Below are 22,187 nucleotides of genomic sequence, written 5' to 3'. Positions count from 1 at the left end.
TAAAAGGGCCCAGTGGGCTGCCACAATTTGGTCCTTGACTGGTGTGTACCAGGCTTCTGTCTGGGGCAGATGTTTGGTCCAGAACCCCAAGCGCAGCCAGATAGAGCCATGCTTAGTCCAGAGACGCCACGAGGCATAATCAGGTGTTGCCAGTGATTCAACTCAGAAGTCTGAGCCACGAGAGGCTAAGGGCAGGGCCTGCTCCTTGGCTTGCTGGGCCAGCTGCAAACAGTTTGGTGAGGTTCTCCCAAACAGAAAGAAGCTGATTGGCATGTCACAGCGTAAATAGGCTTAAGTAAAATTGGATAATTCTGGAATGTGTTGCCTCCAAAAGGTAAAGAGATCTAATACACGCTGTGCCTGCTGTGATGTCATGGGAGGCTTGATGGAGAGGAATTGATGTTTTAAGTGCCCTCAGCTGCCACATTATGCCAAGAAACTTGACAGAAGTGACTGGTCTTTGGATCTTATTCAGGGCAATGGCCCATCCTCTCTGCTGTAAATGTTACACTACTAGGTATAAATCTTCCCTGATGGTATCCTCAGAGGGCCTTATAGTAGAACATCATCTATGTGATGCTGAAGGCAGCAGTAGGTTAGTTGGAGTGAATCTGGATCTTGTCTGCACAGGTTGCGCGTGATGGCAGGGCTGCTGAGACAGCCCAGGCAGTCAAGCGAAGGTGCACAGGGTGCCCTCAAAAGTGAAAGCAAAGTGAGGCTGTGAGTCTTCCACTATCGGGACTGAGTAAAACATAGGGACCCTGAGCTTTTTAGATGTCATCTACTGTCTCTATCATGTTCAGAATGGGAGCCTTAATGGCAGGAACCTCTGCATATAAGTATTAATAGTCAATTGTTAATCTCCATTCATTGGTGGCAGTTTTAACACTGGTCAGAGAGGGCTACCAGAGCGTGAGATGGTGGCCCAACGACCATAGTGTCAAGCATATCTCCGATGAGGGCGAAGGCCCTGTGTACCTTGCTTCACCTGATATTGTGGGATATTTACTGTTTTCACTGGAGGAAGCAATCGGACAGGTTCCCACTTGGCAGATCCCACAAGAAAGGCCAGGAATTAGGGTTTACCTCACCAGACGTGTCACTGGGTAGCGGCATCCATACCTCTAATAGGAAAACACAGAGCCAGGGGGGCCACCACCATTGGCAACTGTTTTAGAAATAGGGTGCCAATAGACCTGCTAGCTTAACGTGTACTCCCTTTACAATTTCACCTGCTGTGCCTCGTAGGCTGTAGAAGGCTCCCTTAGGGAATTTAGAAGAATTACCTGACATTACTGTGACTTGGGCTCTTGTGTTTAATAGAGTCAAGAAAGTCTATTTCCTTTGTCCCAGTGGACCACCAGAGTCATGAAGAGGCGATTGTCCCCAGGAGGCGACAAGCTCTGGGCAGCTGCTGATGTCTAGAGCAATGCTCTGGGGGATTGTTGGGCCCACAGGTGAGGGAAGTTGTTTGAGGCAGAGGGAGTCTTGGGACCCTCTGTAGGCCTCTGGGCCATTGAGATTGGACTCTGTCTTGAGGTGATCACTTGTTTCTGAGAGGAGCTTGCACCAGGACTGTCCAGATCATTTGAGACCCCCACTTGTCAGAACTGCCAGCATAAGGCCCTGTGCTGTTTAGAGTCATCCTGGGTGCTGCTTCCTGATGGGGTTGGCCTGGTGGCCCCAGGACCAGGAGATGGGTTGTGGGGCCTGGCACCCAAGGGCTGTCCTTGGGGTTGTGGGCTGCCTTGGTCTTATAAAATTTAGGGGTCTGGATGAGTATCTCCCTCATGATGGGCTACCATGTCTACTCCCTGCATGACCTCCTGAATAGTATGGGAGGTCGCCAAGAAATGGAGTATGGCCTTGAAATTCGGGGTGGGGTGCTCCCTGTAAGAAGATTTCTCTGGATTCAAGGTCTACTGGGGCCTCCTCAGGATTGGAGATGAAACCCAGGTCATCTGGGTTGCTATGTTCAAAGAAGTGATAGACCGATTGGACCATACCAATTACAGAGGGAAGGAGTTAGGCTTCATCTAATGTCTCCCATTGGCTTTGAGCCTTTGTGGTAACAACCAAGAGAGAAGGGTGGGCTCAATGCCAAGCCATAGAAATCCAAGTAGCAGAGGAAGGGATTCTCCCTCTATATCTTTAGGGCTTGTGCCTTTGGGTTTGGACTCTCCGTCATGATTAGAAATCCCAATTATGATATTGGGATTGTCCATGGCAGCAGCCTTTGCTTTAATTCTGGTTGAATTAATCCTGGGTGGCCCCTCAGGAATGGAGGATTGAGTCACCTGTGTCTCTCAAGAATTTGGCCTTCAGGCTCTGGGGATCTTTTAAAGGCTATGAATTTTGGGGTTCTTAGAAATGCGGGCTAGTTGCCTCATTTTATGGCAGTGAGTAAGAGCTCAGAGCCAATATTAAATACTCTCAACAGCCAGTCAGCCCCTTCTTCTCCCTCCTGCTGTACAAAGTATTTTAAAATATTTTGAATCTCAAGGCGTGTAAAGTTTTGAGTTTCAGTTTCTAAGTCTCTATTATCCCACACTGATTTGACCTTACAAATTGTCACTGGAAAGATCTGTGGTGGACATCCTCAGTGGCCAGACTCCTAGGAGGCCACTTCCCTCTCCGGGGAGTCCCAATCAACCTCACTGGGATTGAGGTGAACTTCCACTAGCCCAGTGGTGGCAGGATGATTAGGTGGCCCCTAGACCCTGAGAGCATAGACCCAGCACCTTGGCATGTTGGTACTCCACGGCACTGAGCAGTGCCCAGGCCACCACTATGGGCATTCTACATTTATTGAGGAGCTTGCTAACTTCCTTGGGCATTTTATTTGGTGCAGGCACCAGGTGCTCAGACTGTTTGTATTGGGCCATTAGATTTTGTGCCACCAGGCACCAGGAGTGGGACCCACAATATCCCATAGGGTCAGGATATGAGGTGCGACAGCAGCAAGGTACACAGCAACAGAAGGACTGCAGGCCTCAGCCATTCTTGCCTTTGTGAGGGGCCATGACACCCCAGCAAGGGTCCCTGTGACACAAGTTAGAACCTAGACAGAGTTCTAGAGCCTCCAGCAAGAACAGTGGTCAGGGAAGGGAACCTCCCTCTTCTCCTTCTAAGGACGCTGCTTGGCACTTTTGTCCAGGAGCCTGCAGCAGGGCAGGGGTGGCCACGCACAGGTCCCGGCTGTTAACCAACATGATAGGACCTTGTGAAAATCTTAGCCAACTGTCCTAATAGTCAGCAGCTGGGTCTGCGCTTAGAGTTGGGAAACCCCTCCAAAGTCTAACATCTGCTGGGGTCATTTACCCCGTGGGGAGTTATTGGGAGAAAACACATCTGCGGCCCTTTGACCAGCTCCGAAGAGCAATGCTCTGAGGTTCAGGAGGACTCTGGTTGCTTTTTTCGGAGCTTGCACTCTGGGAATTCAGGCAGCACTCTGCAGAGGGAGGACGCAGAGCCCAAAGCAGTGCAGCCAAACACCAGCAGGCAGTGGGCCCCTCCCAGACAGAATTACCCCTCTGAGAGAGCCAGTCAGTAAATCATTTGCATTCCCCATGGTCTCTTGCAAGCTGACCCAAACCGTCCTGCTTGTGAAGCCAGGTGTTGTGACTTTGTTAAATTAACATTTGTTAAGTAGAGCCACAGGGTGTCAGATGGTGAGCCCCAGTTCAACAAAAGACCAAGGGGAATTGAAATAGAGATTTCTTACTCACAAGTCCTCGAAGGAGTGCACAGCATGCCTTGAGGGGCCACACAGGGAGGTCGAGGCAGGGTGCAGGCAGAGAGCGCAGCAGGGCCTGGGGCACACACCCTTGTTAGGGTCCACAGGTGGAGTGCTTTGGGGTTCCTGGGATAAGGCCGACCTGATCAATTGGTAAGCTTCAAGAGGGTCTTATCTAAGGGGAAGGCCCTGGGAGCGGGGGAGACTGTTTATCACAAGGGCCACTGGGGGTCTCTGCAGGCTGCCATCTGGCTGGGGCATGAGCTGGCGGGAGGGGCTCGTGTTAGCTCAAGGCCCCGGCCAGCCTGCTTGGCCACACAGACCGGACGCCAAGACAGAGGTGTTATGGAGTAGTTCAGCTAAACTCTCAACAGACATAAACTCAGGCCCCCTTTTCCATAAAGTTTCTTCAGATTATAGGTTTAAACATTAGTTCTATTCTGCTCTTTCAGTTTTTCTTCTCAGAAACTCTACTTTCTACCATTGTCAGACCTCCTTTACCATCTTCTAGGTCAGCACTTTCCGCCACTTTCCCTTGGATGGACCCTTTTTACTTCTTTCCTTATCACATCGCCATTTTCTTGGTTATTTCCTTCTGTTCTTCAATGTCCTTCATTAAATTTTCATTTAAATCTATTCTCTATTGTCAACCTTATGAGTTAATCACGTCTTATGTTGTTTTGTCTTTTTCTTCTCTTTCTTGAGTTCAATCAGATCTTTTTTCACTTCTCACTTTTTTTTTTTTTTGGTCTCTTTATGTTCTGAATTTTTGTATATTTGAGTTATTTTATCACATTCTTAAATGTTGGTTTCAGGATATTTAATTCGCTTTGGAGTGTTGTGTCACAATTTTGTTCAGCTTTGTAGTTGGCTTTTGGGGAGAATATTTCATCAGGTTAGAGGCTCTGATTTGCCTTCTCTGATTTTTATAGTAGTTCTGTATCAATGAAATCTGCTTCCTTCTGTTTGTATTCATTTCATGGCCATAAGTCCGGGTTTGAAAGCATTCTCTTCTGTCAGTTCTGCCCTCTGCCGTGCAGTTTTCTTTATGGGCGGTATCAGTGCTTGAGGGAGAAGGAGGAATTGGCATGCCCTGTTTTTCTTTCATTTCTGCAGGATCTTTAAATCTTCTCCCTCTTCCTTCTTTCCCTTCACTGCCAGGTCTCCAGGGAGTACCTCCCCTTCTCTATTTATCTGATTTTCCATCAGAAGCTATTCTTCTCCAAGGCTGCCACTGTGCTTTACCTGCCAGCCCCTTCCCCAAGGTTGGTGCTGTGTGTGGCCAACTCCAGCCTGTATTCAGTGTTTTAACATTTAGCATTGGACTTACTATTTCCAGAGAGGATTGTGTCTGATTTATCTAAGTCTGCCTTGCCTCCCTACTGTTTTTCACAAAGTCTCTTAAGCCTCCCCTCTATGGTTCTCCACAGCCACAGGCCAATTTCTAATCCTGGCTCTCGCATTTACTAACTTGGAAAAATTACTTGACCCCTATAAGGCTCAGTTTTTCATCTGAAAATATATCCCAGCACAGAGCACAGTGCTGGCATGTGACTACTGACGATTGTAGTTCTTGGCCTTGAAAGTAAATGTTGAAAGAAAGACTGAAGCTCTTTAGACAAAGCTTCTAAGGCTGTAGAGCTGGCCCAATAACTTCCCTCCCTTAAAGAGAGATGTCAGCTCTTCTCCAGTTGCCTTTGTTAACTCCCCATTGCAGCAAGAGAAAACCCTAAAGGATGAATATCCAAGAGCTTGCTGGGGTCATAGTTATCACCAACCTCAAACCTCCCAAAGCATTTTATTTCCCATACAAGTACACAGCAATACCTAGCAGATAAGAAGTGTAATGTTGCCTCAGTTGTTTTCAGTATCTCATTAGGGCTTTCCTCTACCAGAAAGGATGATAAAGTTGTCATTAGGAGGAAAACTAGACATGTAAAAACCGTAACTTTATGGCTTTTATAGGCAGAGCCAACTATTTGATAAACCTGATTCCAGACAATACATATTCCAAAATAATAATATTGAGAAATATTCAGCTAAATAGTGTGGGCTTATTTCCCAGGTCTCGATCTGGCCAGTAAAATGCCCTCTCCTAGAACTCTGAAGACTCATCTGCCTGTTCAGATGCTACCACCTTCCTTCTGGAAAGAAAATTCAAAGGTAGGAAGAGCCAACTCTTCAAACCCAGTTTTGATCAGTATGGCCAAAAAATGTCTCTATCTAAGTGGAAACAATCAATGATATTGAAAGATAACCAGTGGAGGTATAAGGCAAATGGTGGCATTAACCCCGCATTCCCACACACTCTATTCTGGATCCACCTTTCCTTCAAAATATTATTTCTGGGTATACACTAGGAAATTTTCAGACAAAACTATTCTGATTGGCTGCCAATTAAGCCACATTCAAAGAGAGTGAGCAATGAAACAAAGCACGAATTTCCTGAGGAAGGTTATTATCTTTGAATTTTTCAAGAAACAAAAGCCAAGGCAGAGTAAGATGTGAAAGGGATTTATTTAAGGAAAACCTGTGGAGGGAAAAGTGGAGCGAGACAAAGGAGAATGGAGAGCCACAAGACCGTGATGCAATTGGTCCATCCTTACAAGGAGCATATCATGGAGTAGGTTCCCAGGCACTGTTGGACCTCTATGTCCTCCATTTTCAAAAGTTGTATTTTATTTTGGCACTTTAAAATTTAGATCCTATAAATGCAGTGTAATTTGAATTTACTAGAGTTTCTTTTTGATACCTACTTCATCAGCGAGTCTTGAAATCAATGAAATATGGAATATAAACCAAATTTCAATTTATAAATTTGCAGTGAAAAGTATAGCCACCCAGCAGAGTCAAATGCTTGTATCAGCTGAACCAGCAGCACATCTTCTCCCAGTGGGCAAGCTACTGTGGAAACCCAGCTGCAGACTCTTTCAACTTTTGGACTGAACCCTTGCCAAGGAAACTATAATGTTGCCAAGACGCTCTCCTCAGTGCAGTACTCAGATATACAATGCAAGTGATTGCTTTTGACTCTCCCTTTTTTCTGAGTTTTCCATGACTCACTATTTCTTCATTTTTCCCATCTCCTATCTCCAAACAAGGTACAATACAGTTGAGTAGATTTTCATGTATCAAAATGCTATCCCATTCCTGATTTTCTTCCCTAAAGTTATACCCAGGTCATCTTGACTTGTGAAAACTTCTTGGTTTATTCCCACAGATAGATAACTTCATTCATATGTTAATTTTACTGTATAAGAACCAATATTATTTCCAAATGATATTGTGGACTCTGTCATAAGACACACTAACATTTGGTTAGTCATCATACCAACACCTTCTTTTTGTAAAATCAGCCCTTCTAAAAATGTAAAAATCTCAATGGCAGCACCTCCCTTTAGCTGCTTAGAATTGTGGATTATTTGAGTAGAAAGTGGCTTTAGAGAGTTTAGTCCAAGCTTTTCATTTTATGATGAAGTGGTGAACTAACTAGGAATCCCCGAAAGATGTCCACATCCTGATTACCAGAACCTGTGAATGCTACCTTCTATGGTAAGATGGACTTTGCAGAAGGGATTAAGTTGAAGATCTTCAAATGGAAAAATTATTCTTGATTATCTGGGTGGGCCCTAAATATCATCACAAGGATCCTTATGACAGGCAACAAGATCAAAGGAGGAGGTAGTGGATGTGACAACTGAAGCAATAGATTGGACTGATTTGAGGACAGGGTCAACAGCCAAGGAACAGAAGTGGCCTCCAGATGCTGGAATCAGCAAGGAAATGGATTCTCCCCTAGAACCACCAGAAGGAATCAGCCCCGCCGAAAGCATGGCTTGAGCCCAGTGAACTCTGGCTTCCAGAACCGTGAGGGAATAAATCTCTTGTTGTTTTAAGCCACTACATTTGTGGTAATTTGTTATAGCAGCAATAGAAAACTCACACAGGTGGGTCAATGGACTCTCAGAAAATCTAAGTATTTGACATTAGATCACACCCAACCATCCGACTCCACATGACAAGTACACTTGAATATGTTCATTGTCCAGCCCAGACTTCCCCTCTTCTAGTTACTCAGGCTTTGATTTACAACAAGGCAATAACCATTAAGAAATATATTTACATAATAATTAGACCTTACAGTTGTGTCATATTTTTGGTTTCCTGAGTGCTTTCATGAATAGTGGAGAGAAATCCAGCAATAGGAAAAAGGGCAGAGAGATAGAGCCTTGGGAAGTCTGTGTTTGTCTGAGAGAGCAATGGAGGAAATGCAATTGGGAAAGCAGGAGCCTGAGGTAATTTGCTAAGAGGAAAATATGACTGGGTGATTGGTTGTATGGACACAGAAGTTCTGTTCAGTAAGTGAGACACAGGGGAAAATGCTTGACAAACTGTTGATGTGCTCCTCCACCCCAGCTCTGCTAAGAGTGCACACAGGAGCTCAGGCTGGGATCAGAAGCTGGGTGGTGAGTGGGAAAAAGAGGACAATGGGACAAGAAGCCAAGAGGTCAGCTCTCCTCAGCCAAATCATACCTCTGCTTTTCCTATGAGAAGACACCATCACAAGCAGCTCCAATGGTAGGCTAAGCACTGCCCTCAGAGGTCCTGCAATCTTATCAGCAAATGAAAAGAGTGATAATTCACTGTAAGGCTGCACTTCATGGTGTCAAATGCGACTGGAGGGCTAACTGCTTTAGCTCCTTCTAGCCTGCAACCTAGTTAGATTCCTTGCTTAGTGAAAGCCAAGGAGGACCTTCCATTCACACACGGAAAATTACCACAGCAGCCTCCTTAACCTCCAGGAATATCGTAGTTAGGTGACTGTAGTATTTATCATGCAAATTAGAACACTTTTGAGAGAAAAAAGGGATACTCTTAATAATTATACTAAGACCACACATATCAATTGGAACTCTGCCTGGGCAACTGGAGGATATGGTCATCTTGATCACAGCAAACACAAGCACATTCAATTACTCAAATGGGATAGTCTAAGGTTCCTCTTTTCTGTCTTGTTTTCTCTCTGTGTCTAAATCCTCTTGCTTGCTGATTCGAGATTATCTACGTGGCAAGAAATGCCAAAGACTGTCTGGTGTCCTACTACCATTTCTCAAGAATGAATAAAATGGTGCCTGACCCTGGTACATGGGAGGAATATGTTGAGACATTCAAAGCTGGGAAAGGTAAGTAAACGGAAATTGTGGATTCATGTTTACTTATTCATTCGCATACTGACATCACAAAGGAAGTGTTTGCATTAACATTGTATTTATCAAGGTCCTGGGAGGATGTAGACAGCACACTCAAACTGGGTCATTTGGGGAGAGTTTAGCTAAGAGACTATTTAGAAAGCTGTGGGCAAAGTGTAAAGAAACCAACCGGTGATAGTACAATATTCTAGGGGCAGCACCAGCACGGAGCCATGGCTCTCCGGAGAAAGGAGAGGGCCCCTTAACGGGAGCCAAGGCCTTTGGCAGGGGAAACAGTCAACCATAGTGAGCCAACAGGAAGAACATCAAGGAAATAAACACACCATCCTCACTGTCTTCCTGCCTCCAAAAGCCTTCTGAGGTCAAGGGAGCCCATTGACACCATCCATAGAGGTCAACCTCACAGTGTGGAGGAGGGTGGAGAGTGGATTTGGCAGGGTCAACAACAGATACCCAGTTCACCTCTCTTCCTCCTATTCACCATCACAGAGAGTAAAGGTGCCCAAATATCTGCTAATTATGGATTTTTCAGAATGAAAGTCTTCTTTTCAAAATCAGCCTGTTAGGAAACAATATTTATTGCATAACTCTGACCTAGGTACCATGCAGTAAGGCAAGGGAAATAAAAATTATGAATCCCTGGCTAAAAGACTGTATTTCATGTAGTAGTAAGTTCAAGGGTGGAAATATAAACCAAGGAATCTGGAATACTTTTTATCATCTCCCTAAAAATTAAAAAATCCCTGTCTTCTGCAAATAAGAATTCTGCCCAGGGTCTTTGTCTTCTGGTTGTGTTTCTTAAATGTCCTTTTTTATTTGAGACATTCATGTTCATCTGGTAAGTTTCAAGTTGATATTGATGCCACATCTTTTTCCTTCCCCTCAGTCCTGTGGGGCTCCTGGTATGACCATGTAAAGGGATGGTGGGATGTGAAAGACCAGCACCACATTCTCTACCTCTTCTACGAGGACATGAAGGAGGTGAGGACCAATGCGATCTCTATCAGTTCCTCCCACATTCTCCAATGCAACAAATCCCAATTAGAACCCTCGTATGTGCGCTTGCCCACAAAAAGCCTTCAGTGCGAATTCTCTCTCTCCATGACACTCTTTCCAACTTGGTTTTATCCTCAAAAGCTCTAACTAATTTTTTGGTCTTCTAAATTTTCTTTGCTTCAGTTTGCAATTTCCAAAAGATCCTTCCTCCTTAGGAAACATCACATGCCTTTATGGTCGAATTAATCCTGACACTTGTGAACCATGTTTCTCCTCCTACAAAATGGATATCATCTCATTTTGTATCTCATGAAATTACTGTAAGGATTTATGAGATCACATTTGTAAAGTGCCTAGTTGTGTTCAATAAATTTAGTTTCCTTCTTCCTCTTCCGTACCCCAAACCCATATAAACCCGTATAAACATTAGCAGGATTGAGCCCACATATTGGGTCTGACGACTGATTTCTCCATTTTAAGTCATTGTGTAGGCGTGGCATCACACATTCACCCTTATGACTCAGTGTATGAGTGTCCTATAATCACAAAACTACTTCTTATGCCAATGCTAAGAAGAAGTCCTCTGAAATCTAATCAAATGCTACAGCTCCTTTTTCTCCATCTCTTTCATCAGACAGAACCAAGGCACAAGGATTCACATTTCTGGGGCAACTTGAGATCTCTTTCATTCATCCTCTTACTGACCTTCTGTTAAATTCATACTCTTTGGCCATCTCTTATAACTCAAAAACTAGACTTAGCCATATTGTGTCTCACCAGCAGCACTTTCCCTCCTTTATACAACATTTCCTGATCTCCCCCAGAAGATATATTTGATCCTCCCCATCAAAGTTCATAGCACTCTCTCTGTATGCAGGCAGCATGTTTTCTGTGCTGGGTATTGCAGTTAGTTGTGTTTACATTTCATCCCCTTTGCAAGGTAAGCATCCTGAGGGCAGGGATGGCTCTCTTCTTTGTGTTGTGCCTCACACATAGTCACCACTTGAGGAATATTTGTTGAATATATTTAAATTTATCCTTTAACTTATCCATCTCCAAACCCTATTTGTCCAAACAGAATGTCGTCCTTATCAGAAAACCCAAAATTATTTGTTTTGTATGACTATTGTACACACAGGACCCAAGGCGGGAAATTCAGAAGATATTGAAGTTCCTAGAGAAAGACATACCAGAGGAAGTTCTGGATAAAATCATCTATCACACCTCATTTGATGTAATGAAGCAAAACCCAATGGCCAACTACACCACCTTGCCTACCAGCATCATGGACCACTCTATCTCCCCTTTTATGAGGAAAGGTACATAAGACATATATTCTAAGATGTCAAATTAGATTCTGTGGTCCCCATGATCTGCTTAGGTTTTCCAGTAGCGTTTCACATTCCATTACTTATTCTTGTCAGTGACACTACTGTACCGTTTTTGAGAGGCAAACTCCCTTTTTTCCCCCATTCTTGTGCTAGCTCTAAGGGTGCATGCTCACTTCTCCCTGTACTCCTGTAGCTATCACTAAGACTTTGCCTGGTTTCAGGGATGCCTGGGGACTGGAAGAACCACTTTACTGTGGCTCAGAATGAGGAATTTGACAAGGACTACCAGAAGAAGATGGCGGGAAGCACCCTGATCTTCCGCACAGAGATCTGAGGACAACTGGTCAGGACTTCCCTACTAGGTTTTAGACATTCGAGACTCATAATCAAGGATTCTTAAGATAATGACACCCTTCCTCTAATCCTAAACTTTTCTACACTATCTGTAGATCCTATGACACTATAATAGCTTCATCAAAATGTAATCAAATCCAGGGGCCAGCCCAGTGGTGCAGTGGTTAAGTTTGCATGTTCTGCTTCAGTGGCCTAGGGTTCACTGGTTCAGATCCCGGGTGTGAACCTATGCACTGCTTATCAAGCCATGCTGTGGCAGATGTCCCACATATAAAATAGAGGAGGATGGGCACAGATGTTAGCTCAGGGCCAGTCTTACCCAGCAAAAAGAGGAAGATTGGCAGCAGATGTTGGCTCAGGGCTAAACTTCCTCCAAAAAAAAAAAACCGATGTAATCAAATCCTGAGTAGATGTTTAAAGTTAAATTACATGATCATTCATGTAGACACCTACCACATGATAATATAGTCATCTATACTAAGGCAAAATAAACATATGAGTTAATTCCATCACTAGTTTACAATAGCCTGGCCTCCCAGAGGCAAATTCATGAAAAAAGAGAAATAAACAAGAGTAGAACTTCAACATAAGAGAAAATGAACAAGAGAAGCAAAGAGGATGAGAAGTGAACACTAAAGAGAATGTGAAAGGGGAACCAGTTTTTATCCTTAACCGTCAAGAATGAGAGACAGAAGATGGCGCAACTCTTAGCAATATTAGGTTATGAGGTGCAGAGGTTGAAATGAAGAAAGGAAGCCAGTGAGCTGAGCCTGACTCAAGTGGTCTCAAGCTGGAGATGGTCTGAAGACCAAAGAGAAAGGCCAAAGTTGGGCAACAAGCGATGAGGAGCATATGATAAACAGCTCAGGAAATCTGTGGAATCCCGTTTGGGGTTGATTCCCAGAAGCAGAGCCTGAGATGAGAATTCCTGTGCAAGTGACTTATTTAAAAAGTGCTCCCAGGTGTCAGCCGGGTGGCGCAGCGGTTAAGTGCTTGTGCTCCGCTTCTCGCTGGCCCGGGGTTCACTGGTTTGGATCCTGGGTGGGGACATGGCGCTCCTTGGCAAGTCATGCTGTGGTAGGCATCCTGTGTACAAAGTAGAGGAAGATGGGCATGGAGGTTAGCTCAGGGCCAGTCTTCCTCAGCAAAAAGAGGAGGATTGGCAGTAGTTAGCTCAGGGCTAATCTTCCTGAAAAAATAAATAAATAAATAAAAAGTGCTCCCAGGAGGGAATCATCATTGAGCAGAGAAGCAAGATGGGGAAGGCAAAAACCAAGGAGGGTGTGGATTTAGCACAGTCTTGGCCTCCACCTGATTCTCAGGGGTGCTTCAGGGAGTATCACTCCTCAAGTCAGAGAGCCAGGCTTCCCTATTCCTGCCATCAGCCCGTCTCTGTGGGCTGTCCCAAGGAACTGTCAGCTCCCAGACTCTTGTGCTCTTAGATCTTCTGGGCAAAGCTGCCCCAGTACCCAAGGGTATACATACTTCCTTCTCTGAAGGAAGCAGGCCTAGGCCTGTAGGAGGGAAGCACACAGCTGGGGGACGAGGCAAAGGCCTGGTGGCGTAGATCCAAGGGAATCTGGGCAGAGCACCAGCAGCACTGCTCCATTTCCGGAAAGCTTTAATGAGGAAGAACTGCTTCTGAGTCCCACATGAAAAGCTGGCCACTGTGGAGTGCCACTAAGAACCTGAGCTCTGTATGATTGGAAAGCTTCATTGTGAAACTGAAAGCTGGGTGGTTGGATGAATACAGGGTGGGGATGGGGGCTGGTAAGGGTGAGGAACAGCAGTGGTAGCTCATGCAGGATCCATTCGCCAGCTCAGCATTATGAGCTCTGCCCTGTCCTTGCCACCCAAGCTGAGTGGACTTCAGCTGCAGGTGGAAGTCCCCTTCTTATTTCACCATACCCTGCTCCCTGACACATGACGTGTGCCCACTCAGGTTGGAACTACCTAGAACCTGAGACACAACATCTTAGTCTGCTTCCATGGGGCAGAGCGTGGGGGTGCCAGCCAGCGGAGGCCTCAGGGCACAAGTCTTACTGTAATCAGGAGAGCAAAGAGTCAAGAGTTAATTCTGAAATGGGGACTGAACCACGGCAGCCAGAGAAGATGGCCTGGGGAGGACCCCAGGTGTGTATCAGCTAAAACATGAAGCTGAAGAAGCACAGGGACAGGGAGGGGCCAGGAGGAATGGGGAGAGCAAGAAAGCAGAAAGAATTGGGGGGTATAATGAGGGAAAAATTCCTAAACAGACAAGCTTCACTTAAACTAAAGAGACAAATTATTGCTTTACTTTCTGGATATATGAAACAGATCTTTACCTATTTCTGAGAGAAAGCTGAAAGTATGAAAATGCTTATACTTTTCTACTTGACATTAAATTTTACAATGAAACCTCTCATTGCGATAGAAAGATACATGATAGATAGATAGATAGATAGATAGATAGATAGATAGATAGATAGACAGATAGATAGATAGATAGAGATAGAAAAAATTTTTCAACTGTTTTTAAGTGTATTTGACTATGTGGGTATATCTGAGGCCTGTACACCAAGCAATTTCACAATGCTGTTTGCCTGGCCCGTCAGTCCCCAGCAGGATCTTCCTGTCTTCCACAGATTTGCCTTTACAGTCTCTGAGCATTCAGGCTGGTGTGCAGTTATGTCAAAGTAGATCTAAAGCTGAAAAAGAAAATAATACTTTGAAATCATAAAACAATCTAAATACAAAGCTTCGTACAGCAAGCCTCTCAAAGTTTGTGATAAGAGACTGTGGATTTCAGCTTTGTTTCTGGAATGTTGTCCTAAACCTGTGGCAGTAATCAATAGAACTGGAAGCGTTCTATTTCTCAGGAATCTGATTCATGCTTCTCCTGCAAACTTATGAGAGCATGCTTACACCTCTGTCCGCTAATCCAGGGCATTTCACTTAAATATACTTATTATTAAGAGACTGGGGGTTCATTGTAAGAAAGAGATTGAAGACTACAGGCTTCCAACTGGGTAGGAGATGGAAATAAGAGAACAGTCTAAGACTCCTTCCAAGCTAGAGTCTATGAATTTGAAATTCAGATATGAATATATACTCTTCTCACTTTGAAAACCCAAAATGGTACCTCTATGTGATTTATTCCCACGTCTAAATCTCCAGTCCCAAACCTTCTCTAAGATTGTTATATTTTTAACTGCTGGGTAGATATTCCCACCGGTGGTTCCTATGGCACCTCAGTCCAAGAAATGTTTAAAACCTAACTCATTCCCCTCCTATTCTCTGCTACTCCCTCCTCATAAACTATTTACTGCACCTGACTTCCAATTGCTGTTCTAGAGAGCACTATTTTCTTGGGCATTTTTCTCCTTGATATTCCATAACTTAAATACTATGATGTTATGATGTAAAGTTAACACTTAAGTAATATGAAGTAAAGTCAATACATCTTATGTTACATCAAGGGGATACTAAAGGGAAGAAAATAAAGATATCATATATGTATGTAAACACAAATGTATTCACAACAAAATAAGGAGGAAATTCTCATGACAGTTACAGTCCTCATTTCTATTACTGGTCATGCAGGCATAGCTGGTATTCATAACCACCTTTTTATTCTTTTTTCTTTTTTTCTTCTTCTTCTCCTCAAAGCCCCCCAGTGTATAGTTGTATATTCCAGTTGTAGATCCTTCCGGTTGTGCTGTGTGGGATGCCACCTCGGCATGGCCTGATGAGCGGTGCCAGGTCTGTGCCCAGGATCCAAACCAGTAAAACCTTGGGCCACCGAAGTGGAGCACCTGATCTTAACCACTCGGCTACAGGGCCGGCCCCCATAACCACCTTCTTCCACTACCCATTTTATATTCCCTTTGCCTTCAGCAAGCACTCAGCTGGTCTTGGTTCTTTACCTGGGGATGGGGAAGGGGTGGTGACTCGAACCTTCATTCCTGAAGAGTCTGGGGCATTAGCAGTCCTGCCTGAATTGGGTTGTTGTAGTTTCCATTGACTTTAATCACAGGGCATAGTAACACTAAGAGATGCCCTAAGCGATGTCCTGTATCCCTCTTCCTTACCTCCATTGAGGAGCAGCAGTCCAATTTCCCCTTGGTAGTCAGGATCAATCACCTCACCCAGGATAGTAACTCCCAGTGATTCAGAGACACAAGGAATTCAAAGTGGCCAGGGAGCAGTCTTAACTTCCAGTTCAGTGGAATCATTTTTTAATCTCCCGGCGGAATCATTCCTTCCTTTGGAACTAAGGCCTCTAGACCAGAAGAGCATAAGTTTACAGGAACAGAAAGAAAAAATTTTGCTAGTGGGTCATTGGGAGTAACAGTGAGTGGTGCCACTCCCATTTGCACCCCTTGATTCCTGGACCTATGATTCCTATCTATGGGAGAAACAGACCATGTAGTGGATGCTGCTTCAGAGCAAATACAAACTCCTGAGGAATTTTGCCCAGCCCTGCAAAGCATCACTACCCAGATGTCAAAAGGCCGTTCCACGGTTCTATCAAGCCAGCTGCTTCATGATGGTGGGAATGGTGAGATCAATAAACTGATTCCATAAGCATGGGCACACCGCTTCATTTAATTTGCTGCAAAGTGAGTTCCTTAATCAGAAGCAATCCTGTGTGGAATACCATGATGGTGGATAAGACATTCTGTAAGTCCATGGATGGTAGTTTTTGCAGAAGCATTGTTACCTGCTCTTGGTTAATATTAGTCCTGATATTGGTTCCCCTAAGGTGAACCCAGCATACATGGGTTGAAAACTAAAAGCACACATTCCCAGTTCCCTGCTTCTTTAGTTGCACTCATAGGTAAATATTTGTTTCTTCAACCTCTGACTCACTGAGCTTTACAACCAAATAGAACTTGCAAATTATTAAAGTCCAGGTACCCTGGTGCTGGGATCACACTAAAGTTTTAGCTAATCATGCATCCTTGAAATTCTTTTACAGAGAAACTAATGTTCAGAGAATATCAAGAAACGGAAGCTTCCCAGAGGAATGCACTGTCTGCCACAGAGGCAGACAGCCAAGGCCGCCCATCTATGAATTCTTTATCTTGCCCTGCAAATAGCCTCAAGGCCAAATGTAACTTTAGGTTACAGCATTGCATGCAGGAGAGGCAAATCTTATGCAGAGTAAGTGTCTATTCCAGTGGGAACAAAACTCTGCCCCTTCCATTGTGGAAGCAGTCCAATGTGATCAACCTGGAACTGGCTCATCACCCTGGGGAATGGTGCCATATCTGGGACTCAGTGTTGGTCTCTGCTGCTGGTAGACTGGGCACTCAGCAGTGGCCATAGCCAGGTTGGACTTGGTGAGTGGAAGTCCAAGTTGCTGAGCTCATGCATAACCTCCATGTCTGCCACACTGGCCACTTTGTTCTTGAGCCCATTGGGCAATGACAAGGGTGGCTGGGGAAAGAGGCTGAATGGTATCCACAGAACAGACCAACTTGTCCATTTGATTATTAAAATCCTCCTCTGCTGAGGTCACCTTTTGGTGAGCATTCTCACGGAATACAAATATCTTCACATTTTTTGCCAATTGAAAAAGGTCTATCCACATATCTCTTCCCTAAATTTCCTTGTCACAAATTTTCCAACATGTTCCTTCCAAGTCACTGACCATCCAGCCAAACCGTTGGCCACAGCCCATGAATCAGTATATAATCACACATCTGGCATCTCTCCATCAAGGCAAAGTGAACAATCAAGTGCACTGCTTGAAGTTCTTCTACCCACCGGGAGGATTTCCCTTCACCACTGTTCTTCAGGGATGTCCTAGAAAGGCTATAGTGTTGCAGCTGTCCATTTGGGGCGGTGCCTGCATATCATGCAGAACCATCTGTAAACCAGGCCCACGTCTTTTCTTGCTCTGTTAATTAATCATAGGGAACTCTCCATGAAGCTATGGGTACAGGCTAGGAGAGAGAAGACGGTGTAGCAGGGTGGAGACCATGGGCATTTGGGCCACTTCTTCATGTAACTTCCTTGTGCCTTCAGAGCCTGCTCGGGCCTCATCACTTCCATTTGGTAAGAGTGCTGCTGTACATGTCCAACTTTATGGCTTGGTGGGTCAGATAATGCCCAGTTCATTATGGGCAGCTCAAATCACAAGGTAACTTGGCTGCCCATGGTTAAGCACTTAGTCTCTACTAAGGCCTGGCAACAAGCAAAAAGCTATTTCTCAAAAGGAGAGTAGTTCCTTGAGAGGTTGGCAGGGCTTTGCTCTAAAATCCTAAGGGCCTGCACTGCAATTCACCTACAGAGGCCTGCCAAAGACTCCAAACAGCATCCCTATCTGCCAGTGACACTTCAAGCACCACTGGGTCTGCTGGATCAGATGGTCCAAGTGGCAGAGCATCTTTCACAGCACCTGGATCTGTTGCAGAGCATTCTCATGTTCTGGGCCCCACTCAAAAATGGTAGCTTTTTGAGATCACTAAGTAAATGGGCTAAATTAACACACCCAAATGAGGAATATGTCACCTCCAGAATCCAAAGAAGCCCACTAGGCATTGTGTCTTTCTTGGTTGTGGGAGGGCCGGATGCAACAACTTATCCTTCACCTTAGAAGGGATATCTTGACATGCCTCACACCACTGGACCCTAGAAACTTCACTGAGTGGGAAGCCCCCGAATTTTTGGTGGATTTATTTCCCACCTTCTGAATGCAAATGTCTTACCAATAAGTCTAGAGTAGTTGAAACTTCTTGCTCAGTAGATCCAATCAGCATAATGTCATCAATGTAATTAATCAGTGTGATAACTTTTGGAAAGGAAGAGTGATCAAGATCCCTGTAAACTAAATTAATACATGATGCTGGAGGGGTGATATACCCCAGCAGTAGGACAGTGAAGTTGTGTTGAAAGCAAGCTGCTTCTGGTGGGTCTTATTAACAGGTATGGAGAAAAAAGGATTTTCTACTTCAATAGCTGCATACCAGGCACCAGGGATGTGCTAATTTGCTCAAGGAATGAAACCACACCCAGTACATCAGCTGCAGTTGGAGTCACCACCTGGTTAAGTTGATGACAAACCACTGTCATTCTCCAAGATCCATCTGTCTTCTGCACAGGCCACATAGGGGAGTTGAATGGGGAGGTGGTGGGAATCACCACCCTTGCATCTTTCAAGTCCTTCATGGTGGCACAAATCTCTGCAGTCCCTCCAGGAACGCATCTCTGCTTCTGGTTTACTTTCCTAGGTAAAGGCAGTTCTAGTGGCTTCCATTTGGTCTTTCCCACCATAACAGACCTCACTCTGTGAGTCAGGGAGCCAGCGTAGGGCTGGCTTCTGCTGCTAAGTATGTCTATTCCTAGTATGCATTCAGAACTAGGGAAATAACCACGAGATGGTTTTGAGGACGCATTGGACCCACTATGAGACAGACTTGAGTTAAAACTCCATTGATCACCTAACTTCCATAAACCCCTACTCTGACTGGTGGATCACAGTGATATTCTGGGTCTCCTGGATTTAGTGTCAATTCAGAGCCAGTATCCAGAAGTCCTCAAAAGATCTGATTCTTTCCTTTTCCCCAGTGCACAGTTACCTGGATAAATGGCTGCAGGTCCCTTTGGAGAAGGCTGGGAGAAAGATTAACAGTATAAATTTTTAATCGTGTACCAAGGTCTTTCCTCAAGGGGGCCTGGCCTCCCCTTCATCCAGGAGGCTCTCGGTCTGTGAACTAGCTCAAGTCTCAGACTTGATTGAGGAGCCGTAACTCTGTTTTTATGAGTGAGGTTAGACTTTTCTTCACTTGACCTAGTACCTTTATGCTTACAGAGATCAAATAAGAATTTAGTAGGCCTCCTATCTATTTCACTTTTAGGAACACCATCATCAACCAGCCAACACCATAGGTATGTACAAGTCAGACAACTCTGAGTTCTACTTTGACTCTACTGTCCATTATAGTAACCACACTCACCTTGTCTTAGGTGATTGAGTGTCCACTTGGCCTCTGCCACTTCATAATCCAATTATTCCCATTACATTAGGTTTCCAAATTTGGTGACTACAGTTCCCACTGTGAGGTCTGGCCTACAGAGAAGAGTGATCGCAGAGCTCTTCAATGATGCCACGGCTTCCCTCACAAATTTATTCCTCAGTTATAGTGAAAAGTGTCCCTTCTGGATCTACCAGTGTAGATGAGTAGAACTTAAATGACAAATCCACTCTAATATTCCAATTTCCCTAAGCTTTTGAATTCCTTCTTTTACATTAAACCAATGCATGTCCAGTATTTCCAGTTTACTCACAGTAGGCCACTTTTTGGTCTGTGTTTCAGGCAACCAACCAACCAAACTGTTACAGCCCTTTCTAACTCCCAAAGTTGCAACATTAAATACAGAATCTCTCCTTAGTGGGCCCTTATGAATTAATTTGGCTTAATCAAACTTTATGTTCCTTCCACCATGATCTCACACCCTTATATCCATTCCCACACATATATCCCAGTTTTCTGTTTTCGTAAATTAGAAAATTCAAGTAGTTCTTTTGAAGTGTAGTGCACCTTCTCATAGGTCACACTTTGTACCTCACATTTAAGGGTCTGCTGGGTCTTGACTCTAGTATAGTTCTAAAAGCAAAGAGGGGTTGTGGGGGGCCGATCCTGAGGAGAATCAGCATTGTCTAGTAAGGCAACTGCTTCATGGGAGGCCATTACAGTCTCCTTAGGAAATACAGGGTTAATCCCTTCAAATAGAGGTGGAGAGGTCACTTCTGCTAAGAAGAGTGGAGTGGGGAAGGCATTTCTACAGAGGTGGAGAACCTGATTCTACTGGCAAAGAAGATTCATCAGAATTTAGGGGCTCAATGTCCCCAGCTCAGGATAGTCCCACACATCTCCATTCCAACTTTCAGAATCCCATTTCTTCCCCATAAATACCCTCACTTTAACAGTAAGGCCAGGAATTCAATTTGCATTGTAACTCAGCCACTTGCAAGACGGGATTCTTGTTGGGTTTTCAGCATCTCAGCCCTGTAGCTATAGGAAATAGAGTTTCTTTCAGGGCAGACACAGAAGCTTTAAGATCACTTATGTAGCACTTGAGCTGAGAATTTGCGCCCCTAAGCTTACCCTTTTCATTCCCCACTTTGTCCAGTGACATCTTTGTCCAGTGGCATTAGAAGCATTAGCCAATCTCACATTCTCATCAGTTTGACAAAAATGTTTGAATGTATCATAGACATGGTCACTCAGATCTTTGCTTCTTATAGATGTTTGATTAGAAGTATCTAATGTTGATATTTTGTGTATCTCTACTGCCAAATTATGCCATGGACTATCAATGCTCTCTTTCCTACTGGAAATAAAATCATTAGTGTCTTTAAATCTAATCGATTAAAGACCCAATTCCAGACATCTCCAGAACCAATTCAGAAAATTTATCCTTAAGATTCTATTCCTCTAGATCCACTCTTGGTACCAAGATTTGCATTTGCCAGGGTTCACCAGAGAAATAGGACTAATAGGTTCTATTTATATATTAAAGAATTGGCTCATGCAATTATGGAGGCTTGCAAGACCAAAATCTGCAGAGCCAATGTCTCAGTTCAAAGCCCCTTAGGCAGGAGAATTTTTGCTTACTTGGAGGAAGTCAGTCTTTTGTTCTATTCAGGCCTTCAAATGATTGGATGAGGCCCACTCATATGATGGAGGGTACTCAGTTTACCAATTTAATTGTTAATCTCACCAAAAACACCCTCACAGAGACACTCAGAATAATATTTAACCAAATATCTGGGCCCCATGGCCCAGTCAAGTTAGCACATAAAATTAATCATCACTAGCATCTAGGCTTAAACATTGAAGTCACGTATTTTTTACATGTCATTCTCTCACATGCTGGGTCCAGTAACGTCTACCTCTGCCACTCTCCTCTTTCCTCTTCTCATTCCTGCTTCAATAGCACATACCCCTTGCCTAGGCTCTTATAGCAGCCTTGTCATTCTCCTCCCAGCCTCTACTCTGGTTTCTCCAACCCATTTTATAGTTTACTTCATATTATTCTTAAAAGGTAGTTCCAAGTATATCATTCTCCTGCTCAAAACCCTTTGACAGTTACTTACTGACTATCAAACTAATCACACACTCTTTGGCATGAAACTCAAAGAGCCTCCCTACTGTACCTCCATTTCTCTACCCCATATGATCTATACTAGTGTTTCTGACACTTTTTGGTTTCAGGATCCCCACACACTCTTAAAAATTATTAAGGACCCCAAATATATTTTGCTTATATGGGTTATATCTATCAATAGTTTCAATATTAGAAATTAAAACTGAGAAATTTTTAAAACACAGAAATACACAATACTCCTTCCATCATCCCACTTGTCATCAAAATAATGGCATCATCACACATAATGTATAGTTCTGGAAATCCCCACTGCATACTCCTGAAAGAATGATCCTGAAAAAGGCAGACATCATCTTATTGTTATGACAATAGTTTTGACCTTGCAGACTCCCTGAAAGAGTCTCAGGGATCGCTAGGGATCCCCAGAGCATACTTTGGGGAACTGCTCCTCAATATCAAAGT

At 44.1% G+C, this 22,187-nt stretch overlaps 1 protein-coding gene across 1 annotated transcript in view; it reads left to right on the top strand.

Annotated features, from left to right (window-relative positions):
• The window catches only part of SULT1C3 (sulfotransferase family 1C member 3), a 45,408-nt gene extending 29,214 nt beyond the window's left edge, over window positions 1-16,194 (top strand). Inside the window, exons 4-8 of the mRNA XM_001493288.4 lie at window positions 5,802-5,899; window positions 8,793-8,919; window positions 9,833-9,927; window positions 11,081-11,261; window positions 11,495-16,194. Of these exons, the coding sequence (XP_001493338.1) occupies window positions 5,802-5,899; window positions 8,793-8,919; window positions 9,833-9,927; window positions 11,081-11,261; window positions 11,495-11,607 (614 nt within the window). The 3' untranslated portion in view covers window positions 11,608-16,194. The remainder of the gene's footprint in view (window positions 1-5,801; window positions 5,900-8,792; window positions 8,920-9,832; window positions 9,928-11,080; window positions 11,262-11,494) is intronic.
• The last annotated feature ends 5,993 nt before the right edge of the window (window positions 16,195-22,187 follow it).

This window comes from Equus caballus, chromosome 15, assembly GCF_041296265.1.
Source record: "Equus caballus isolate H_3958 breed thoroughbred chromosome 15, TB-T2T, whole genome shotgun sequence".
NCBI classification, from domain to species: Eukaryota; Metazoa; Chordata; class Mammalia; order Perissodactyla; family Equidae; genus Equus; species Equus caballus.
This window is presented reverse-complemented; position numbering and strand designations above follow the sequence as displayed.